General features: G+C 36.5%; 1 protein-coding gene across 2 annotated transcripts; it reads left to right on the forward strand.

The window, feature by feature from the left end:
- The first annotated feature begins 187 nt into the window (after positions 1-187).
- On the forward strand, positions 188-5347 carry LOC127863680 (uncharacterized). 2 transcript variants are annotated; one of them, XM_052403295.1, is made up of 5 exons: positions 188-569; positions 1906-2493; positions 3388-3475; positions 3679-3872; positions 4736-5347. In XM_052403295.1, the coding sequence occupies exons 2-5, from the start codon at positions 2004-2006 to the stop codon at positions 5011-5013; spliced, it is 1050 nt and encodes a 349-aa protein (XP_052259255.1). In that variant the 5' UTR covers positions 188-569; positions 1906-2003; the 3' UTR covers positions 5014-5347. The 2 variants fall into 2 exon arrangements, with proteins under 2 accessions (XP_052259255.1, XP_052259254.1); XM_052403294.1 differs by having other exon boundaries at positions 188-565.
- The last annotated feature ends 4579 nt before the right edge of the window (positions 5348-9926 follow it).

A 9926-nucleotide genomic window follows, 5' to 3' on the forward strand; every position in this document is an offset into this window, starting at 1 on the left:
TTCCCTAATTTTTTTCTCCGAACAAACAGCAATCAGAAATAAATGAATTTATGTGTGCATGAAAAATGCGAAATTTCACGCCTACAAATATAAACGATTTTACAGTACACTTAAAACATAAGTGTGGCGTAGTGCAACACAATATAATAATGGGACACGTTTGTTCCAATTTCGGTGATCACTTAAAACGGACTTAGATTCCATTCAACAGCGTGTGTGTTTCCAATTTTGACACTCTTTTGCTCAATAGGCATTTGTTATCATACAAACAGTGCTCGCTATAGTAGGAAAATGTTCTTCAATATGAACAAATCGTGATAGAATGACGATAGAAATTTAAATTAAGATATGTAAAGCTTTTCAATATAATTACGAAATGTATGACGTGATATTTAAATTAATCTTCGATGAAATACTTATAGGCAGTGAAAATAATGTCTGTCTTGTATGTAGTGCGGTTTTATAGGTACAATTAGGAGTTTTAAATCAATTTATCGATACCTTTGGTCAATATTGAGAATTGAATGCTGTGGGCGGAATAAAAACAGTTCGGATTTATGCGATCGTAGGTACTTTTGTTAAAATATTAAGCGATTAATAAATTATAAATAAAGAAAAAACTTTAAGTTTATTTATTTTAAACAAACCATTAAGTAATGCATGAAATCAATTGAAAAACACGCATCTATATCTTGTGACAGTGAGCATGTATTTATTTTAAAGGGACCTTTTTCACGTTTTGGTAAATTGTCAAAATTGAAAAAAATTGTATCAGACTTGCAAAGTTGTGTTGAAGTTATGATATATGCGATTCAACAGTAATACTGAACATTTACCATGCTCCAAAATATCAATTATACATGTATATATCGTTTGATGATTAAAAATACATCGATTTAACAATTTGGAGAGTTCTGTTGTTATCGTTAGATTTTGTGATATTACGAGGATTGCATATATATAGCATTAAAAATGTCGAAGACTACTTTAGGAAAGATGGTCGTGTGGTTTTAGCAATAGACTTGTAATCCAAGGTTTGAGCCCAGTTGTGGGTTTCTAATTTTTCTATCTTTAATTTTTATATTGTTTATACTAAAGCTTTTAATTTAAAAAGTATAATAGAGCTTTTTAGTTTACATTTATCAACTCAAAGCATTTAATGACAGACTTCAGACCATGCCAAAATCTGTAAAAAAAAGGTCTCTTTAATGAATGAAAAGGCATGTAAGCTATTTTCATGCAGAAACTCATCAATGCAGTTAAACTAATTTCAATAAAAACATATTCCATACATTCATAGAATAGTTGTTTATATTGCGGACAATATCAAACAACGTTCACCCTTTGTTGAAGACAAGAAGGGCTTATCTGCTATCTAAACGCATTTGATGATAAGACCCTCTGGCACGAATGTCGGAACTTCGAGCGCCATCTGAAAAACCAAAGTGAAGTAACAGTAGGATGCATATAGCTTCACCACAACTATGGATATACAATGTATAGCAATAACAATTGTACTATAACTGCGACAGATGTTAGTTTAATATCGTAGTCAAGTGATCTACGAAGGCGACATATGTCGACTGATTCTATATGACTCACATTTATTATATCACATAGGTCAGGCACGCCTATTTGAAAATTAAATAAAATGTCAACATGTTTGAAATGGCATCACGGTATATTTATAGCATATATTGTTCATTATTTAGTGTTGTATTGCCAATGATAATATAATAGAACTAACTATTTTTGTAGACTAATGGTTTTCAAAGCGCACTGTCATGGAACATTTACTCTATAACGATATTTTGCTGTGTTCATTTAAATTTAATTAAATTATGTTTATCCGCTTTCTTCAAAGACATTTTTGGAATACTTATATAAGCGTTATTTATCTTTCAGACATCTACAATTCTCTCAAGATATGATGGAACGACATTCAAGAACACGAAAGTAAAACTACTTATTTGCGAGTAACTTCATTGTCTGAGGTTACAAAAATGTCAACAGCAAGTAACTCCGGAGTTGAGAAAAGCACAAACAGGTTGAATGTTGAAGTACAAAGAGTGTCCTCTTTTAAGACAGTAAAACGTCCAGTTATTAAGAAGAGAAATGAAGATAAAGTTTTCAAACTATTTTCCGGACCAAGTAAACCAAAATATAATGGATTGACATTAGACGTTTTGCAATCATTGACGCCATTTAAAAATGGCGTCGATTTAGTGAAGCAAGAATCACGTGATCTGTTGCTGAACTGCATAAAACTACACCCAAGTGTTCACGAAGTATTTTTTCCGGAAGTGAAGAAAGATCTCCGAATAACCGACGAAGATTTACGAGGATTTCCGATTCACAGCCTAGCAGTTGCAGTCATATGCGAGGCCATTTCAAAAGGAGATGATCCGTACAAGTTTTACTGTATGATCGAAAAGAATAACTTGGAAAATGTGCTGACTGAACTGTACACTAATGTACATTGGAAGAAATTGGGTAAATATTGATTTATGCCATTGGTTATTAACAAAAAAGTATCTACTGAATATATATAATAAGGACAATGCACTAAATAAATGATGCCATTTCACAAACCTTCAGTCGGATATCGTTGACCCTCTATTTCATGTTGAGTGTAAAGAAAAAGTAAATGAAAAAGTAAAACATAACTATAATATTTAACTTAACTTTTTTTGCACTGTTTTGATAATTGAAGATGCATTAAGTTCAGGAGAATGATATACCGATTAAATTTTAATACACATATTATATAGTTATTTGGTCGATTACCTTTCTATGGCAATTCCTCTCCTGCCTCTGATTCCAGCAGGGCAGTTATTACTTACTGGCGATCGATTGGTCATTGTCGGCTCGGTAATTACTTACATGTACCCCGGGTACGGTAAATTTACTTAATCGTACCCGGTCGATATTAGACTGTACCCGAGTTGTATGTCCGTCCAAAGTCCGATGTCGTAAAATGCGCCACCGATTATCTTAAACAAACTTATCTTTAAAAATAACTGCATCAACAGGCTTTTTGAGTATGAGTTTCGATAATATATAGGCCATTTAACAGAAAATTGACATAAATTTAAGTATAATTAATAAAAAAAATTAGCCGACAACGACCGATTTAGCGTTAAATTTCCCGGGTACCTTTTAGTATATTTACCGTACCCGGGGTACATGTAAGTATACTTAAGAGTACCCGGGGAACATGTTAGTAGTACCCGAGCCGACAATGACCAATCGAGCCTTACTGGCATCACTAAGTATTCTAGCATTGGAAAACCAGGTAAAAGAGTGAGCTGAACGCCGTAAAATTACTACTGTCGAAACCTCGAAAGTCCGACCGGACTTGTTATTTGTTGTTGTTGTTTTCTCCAGGGTTCTCCATGTACTGCGCTCTGTACCCGTCCGTAGTGAGAGACGCACGGACGAACATCAGTTTGCAAGACTTCATTGACGATGATGGGTAAGCTTGTTCTCTGTCTTTTTAAAGAATGTTTAATTATTTAAATTCGTTGGCAAGAAATTTCGTGATTAAATAAACAACTTTTTCATGGACACGAAATTTCGTGGATTTCATATGTTGGAATAGCAAGAAATATGCCTCGAATGTTTGTCGTTTTGTCGACCATGTGGGAATTTATAAAAAAAACGACGGACTACTTTCAGGCCGGAGTGGGCGGAGCGTATTATTGAGCGCATGACGGAGCCCTCTTGGACGATGGGATGGGTGCAGAAAATAGTCCGCGGTCATGTGACAGAGGAGGAATACAACATGGCGATGAACACACTGTTCGTGAAATTACACATGTTGGACCCGCAGTCTGTCATTCCGACCTTTCATCTGCTGAATCACATCCGAGGTACGTGCTGGAAATAATTACATATACACATATTTAGGTGTTGTCCTTATTTGCATATCTGTAGGTACATGTTGGCAACATATCTATAGATACATAGTTGTGTTAATAACATATCCACAGGTACGCTGTGGTGTTAATTATATATGAGTCGCGCTCTGCAAAAATTGCGTTTATGCATTCGGGTCCCAGATTAGCCTGGGCAGTCCGCACGGGCTAACAAGGGGAGAAACTTCCGTTAAAACTTGATTTTTGCTAAGACGAGACTTTCGTGGAAAAAAAAATGTCGTAAGCGGAGAGTGTCGCCCTGATTAGCCTGTGCGGACTGCAAAGGCTAATCTGAGACGACACTTTACGCAAATGCATTTAACCCCTTTTTCACAGAGCACGGCCCATATCCATAGATACATGTTGGCATAAATTATTTATCACCATATACTCACATTCAAACATTGGTGCAAATAAAGTATAGAAAAAAATAGACAGGTTTCCCGTTTGTTTGACGATGATAAATCATTTTCCGTATGCATTGTTTGAACTATCGAAAAACTGAATGACGCTATGTGTTTGCGCTGTTCTACAACATTCTCCTTTTTGTATCGAGTTATTAATACATTGTTTGATTGATTGCTTGTTACGTTGCTTTTGGCCATAATAAGGTACATGTATATAATAAATATAATAGTTTATGATTGTGACAGCGGGACTGTCGCACAACCAACTCATGAGACACAACCCACCGAAACATGCAATAGCTTACTGATTAAATAAACTTAATTAAGTAATACAAATTTCGAAAGGTGTATAAAGTGACTTAATAAAATAACGTATATTTAGTAAGCAAAGAGTTTCTGTTTTCATTTCAGCTCTCCCGGAATGCAACCTAGAGCTGGCCACCCGGGACTACCTCGGAGGCCCACTGGACGCTGTGGCACTCAGCGCGCATGCGCGGACGGCCGTAACAAAGGAGACCATGCCTAGCAACGGCACGTCGCGCATGAGCCTCGACAAAATCGAAGTTTTTTACGGCATTGACGTCGATGAGTTTATAATGACGGAAGCGCGTAAGGTCGGCGTCTGGAACGGGCGACGTCCCGACAATAAAAGAACTAGTGACCTCCAGGATAGATGCAGCGTCATGTAATCTCGTGATCACATTTGGCGGTTTCCGGCTCTCGTCGAAAAAATGCGCACGCATCCAGATGTCGCATCCGGAAAAAGCTCGCATACCCTATGGAATAAGCATCAATTGTTCGTCTGTGACAACGAAATGAACAAACGCATGCGTTAGTTGTGACGATGTTACAAATACGTTTTGTTGATTCGGACCTTCTATCTCATGACGTCGAGGTCTGGACGGATTTATACAATTACACATGTGTTTAGATTTTGTTGGAGAAAATCTCAGTGTGCTTCCGTATTGAATGTAATATTGTTCATTCGACTTATTTTGTACCAAAATCATCATGTATGTCTTCTGTGAATGTTTTAATTGTTAAGCGTACATTTTTGGTGCGAACATGTGCGAATAATGCGGTATCGATGTATAAGTTATGCTATTCACACATTTTTTAATGTATGACAAGTATTGATAAAACAGTTCGTGTGTTATACGTAACGATTAATTCTAACACGGCACGCGACTTGTTTTCTATAGACAAAGAAGGAAATCAAGTGTGGGTTATTCTGCAATAACTTACGGGCGGAGCTTAATGTTTCGAAAATAGTTCCGAATAAATAAAGAAAATATTGCAGTAAAATGCACGTGCTAAAACCCGCCCTAAAAGAAATGTAATAAATGTAGCATGTATATAAATGTAATGAAACAACAAATTGTATATTTGGTGATAAGTGGCATAACCACACCTACAAAGAATGTTATTGGTAGTCTAGATGTCAAACCCTGGTTTTTGGGCTGACCTGGATTTATAGTACGCATAAACTGTTTTGCTGTATTATTGTTCCCCAACATCTCTAGAACCGAAATCCATCGGATGCCACCTTGGCACCATTGAGCATTTTGCTAAAAATCCAAAATGGCCGCCAACATGGCTGCCAAAAGTGCACAATTTCCTATATGTCCTATATTTTTTGAATACTCATCTTTTTTTCACTTGAATTATTCGTTTAGGTAAATATCAACATCCTGGAGGCATTTAATAAAAAAAATGCTTTTGCTGCAAAAAAATAATAAAAAATGGCTGCCAAGATGGCGACCAAGATGCTGACCAAAATGCCAAAAGCTTGGTATTTTCATTACAATTTATTTTTAAACCTGCTTTTGAGAGCACAATCATACACACTTATACCACATTCATCTACACTGTTTTTCTTTGCGCATTATAGAATTATATAAGCTGAAATAACTCATCATGGTGATACATTTCATTATCAAAAACTGTAAATACCATACAATTTTATGAAAACAGAATTTTTTTTGGAAATTTTATTATTTTATTTTATCATAGTTGTTCATCTTTATTTATTTTATTTTATTTAATCATAGCTGTAAATCTTTTGGGATGTAATTACTACTTAAAACATTTTAATACAAAACTAATAATTTACATTCAAAATGATTAAAGGAAAATTATTATAGATACATAATTTACATTATAAAGTTATCTTCCTTTGTTATAAATCCGCCATTTAAGCGTCTGCAATGAAAACAAACAAAGAAAAGTAGAAGAGTTTTCAGCAGCTTCAACGTGAATTAACAATGGTTACATGTAAGTACAGTCAGTCTTATATATAAAATGAATAACTTATCTAAATGTGGTTGGTATAATTTGCTTGTGAATATGTTTAATGAGAAAACAAACAAAGGTCAATATCATGAACAATTCTGCAAATGTCATTGTGTAACTATGTGGAAATTGAAATTTGCTTTATTGTGTGATCCTCGCACAAATGGACCGAAGGCCAATTTATGTCAACGGTTAACTAAATGTGTGTTTATAAATTTATTGGATTTGTTATTGTAAGAAAGGTGCCGCTTAATTTTTCGTCAAAAGTGTAATAGTCTTCGGATGGTTCTAGAAGCCGGATACATTTTATCATTAACCTATTGTTTAGCTGCCAGTTCAATAACAGTTGCAATAAAACTAAATGTAGTTTTTGTTTTCCTTTCAGATGAAAGGTGTGTTCATAGAGATACCTTCATGAGCCACAAAACTGAGCTACACACCAGACTTACCCCAGTACCCCGGATGAATTGACAACTTAAATGGCCAACTGTATTTTAGAAGACATTTTCCATTGTGGACAATCAGAACATGAACTCCAAGATTTTGGACACAGTCGTTTATTAAACTTCATTAAATCCAGCAAACTTAGGAAAGATGGTATCCATATCAAACTTCAGAAAATACTTGATGACAATGATGACAAAGTAACTGTCAAATGTCACAAAGGCTGCGCATCAACGTATACATCAAAATACCACATAACTCGCCATTTAAACAGGATTGATTGTGAGCATCAAATATCCCCCATATTGGTGAAACGCAGATGACGTTCTGACATACAGGAATTTGATTTTAAAAAGCATTGTTTATATTGTGGCGAAGACTGTTCAGTTACAACAGATCCAAAAAATCCCAATTGTGCTAAAAAATCATTTTTGTGTCGCACGGCAGAACGTCAAGGAAAACAGACTTTCAAAGAGTCTATACTTCAGGTGTGCCAGTCTCGAAACGATGACTGGTCAGTACAGGTAGAAGTGCGTCTTAGTGGTGTGATCAGTGATTTACATGCTGCCGATGCAAGATATCACGATGCTTGTAGAAAAACTTTTATGGGGCTACGTAATGTGGAATTTGCTGCAAAAAGAAAGACTACCACAGACGATCCATCCTTACAGGCAACAATAAGATGCATGGAGAATGATAAGTCCAAAACATGGACATCGGTAGAATTACACAGTTTCTACACGGGTAATGGTGGTAGTTTACCAAGGAAGACTTTAGTTCAAAAACTTAGTGATGTGTTTGGTGATGAGTTATTAGTTCTATCTTCTAAGGGCCTTGCAAATATTGTTATCTTTAGAAACAAAGCTTCAACTTTATTAAGGTTAGATGATTTAGACGAGGATGCTATCCCCATTGAATACACAGCTAAACAAATTGTAAGTGAATGGAAGAAAATACACTACAACAAAGACAAATACAACATAAGAATAGATAGGAAATTGGCTGCTGAACAATCAAGTGCAACACTTTCAAAGTTACTTTCTTGCATGTCGGAGAAACTCAGTAACACTCTCCCTGCGTTGTTAATTTGCAATATGGTAACAGGTCTAGTAAACAATAAACCGACATCTCTTCAAATTGCACTTGGTATTGAAACCAGAGAAAAAGCTTGCATACAAAATTTATATGACTTTGGTGTAACATGCTCCTATGATGAAGTGCTTCGTTTCAAAACATCAGCAGCTGTATCTACAGTAGCAGAGGAACAAAACCCCAGTCTAAGACCCATAACTGATGCAAATGAAGACTTGATCCAGGCTGTTGCTGATAATTTTGATGCAAATGTCTCATCACAAAACGGACTCAAGTCAACTCATGCACTTGCACTCTTACTAACCCAAAATAAAAGAACCTTAGATATAACACCAGGATACAACCGGACAATTGATCGGATATCTAGGGATGCTATGAAACTCCAATAAAGTCATATGTAAAAATCCAACATTACCAGGGACCTAAAAGGCCTAATATGCCTGCAAATTACCCTCGGCGCTGTGTGTTGGCATTGAGAATGTTAGCAGAAAAGGCAATTCTAAATGCAAGAGCAAGGGACCTAGACCTTCAATTTATGCGTGACATAACACTTGTCAACAATTTACCAGAGTTTGGTGGATACAATACAGCCATTGTAAGGAGGCAAGGCCAATCAATGAAACCTGGTTCATCAGTCATGTACACACCTCTGATCGACATGATACCTTCTGATCCAGACACCATGATGACTGCAATGTGGACAAGACTTTACTATATTTACCGCTGACCAACAGCTATATCGTGTTATGGTAAATGTAATGTGGGTTCACCGTGAGCTATTTCATGACTTTTATCCAAGACTTGGAGGAATGCACACTTTGATGAGTTTTGTTGGTTGTGTTGGTGTCCTGATGGCAAACAGTGGTCTTGAAGACATATTAAAAGCATCTTTTGGTGGAGTGACCAGGATGTTGACGGGGAAGAACTTTCCACAAAATGTAAGGGCCCTCAGAATGGTAGCTGAAGAGGTTTTAAGAAAAGAATCTCCTTTTGCAAACTCTTTTGACGACCGTATGCTCTCCCTGGAGAGTAAAGCAAACAATAGTAGAACAGCCCGTCTTTGGCTAGACTGCCTGATTAAGCCTGTATTCATCATGATGCTCTTTGTTCGAGCCGAACGAGAAGCAGAATGGGGCCTGCATCTTTCAGCAGTAGCAGCTATGATGCAATATTTCTTTACTGCCGGGCATATTAATTACGCAAGATATGGTTTGCATTACTTAAGGTCTATGGAAAATCTTCCTGCACATGTCCGAGAAAGATTTCTTGCTGGTGAGCATGTGATGCGCCATCATGCCGGGCTATGGAATGGTATCTGGTCGGATATGTTTATTGAGACCACATTTATGCGCTATGGCCATGGACCTGGAGGAATAATAGGCATAACACTTAAGGAATCCGCTTTAAAGCGTTGGGCACTGAGTCTCCATATATGTAGCCAGCTAATCCAAGACATAAAATGCATGAGGAACATTGAATAAGAATCTGCACATGTCAGTACACATGCAGAAGAGTCATCTGCTCGAGTGAAAGCCGATAGTGCTGATCGGCAGAATATTCAAAAGAAGTTGGATACATGCATTGATCCAATGAATCCTGCAGAACACAGCACTGGTGTCTTAAACATTGTATCAGGAAGAATTGGTAATGAATGTGTCAATGTTGATGATGCTCTAGCAATTGGGATGGAACAGATGATTGCCTTTGAAAACACATGGCCCGAAGGTTTTCATAGCAAATTGACCAACAAGGTTGTAACAATGGCTATCAACAA

Source organism: Dreissena polymorpha, unplaced genomic scaffold, assembly GCF_020536995.1.
Source record: "Dreissena polymorpha isolate Duluth1 unplaced genomic scaffold, UMN_Dpol_1.0 chrUn026, whole genome shotgun sequence".
Classification (NCBI taxonomy): Eukaryota; Metazoa; Mollusca; class Bivalvia; order Myida; family Dreissenidae; genus Dreissena; species Dreissena polymorpha.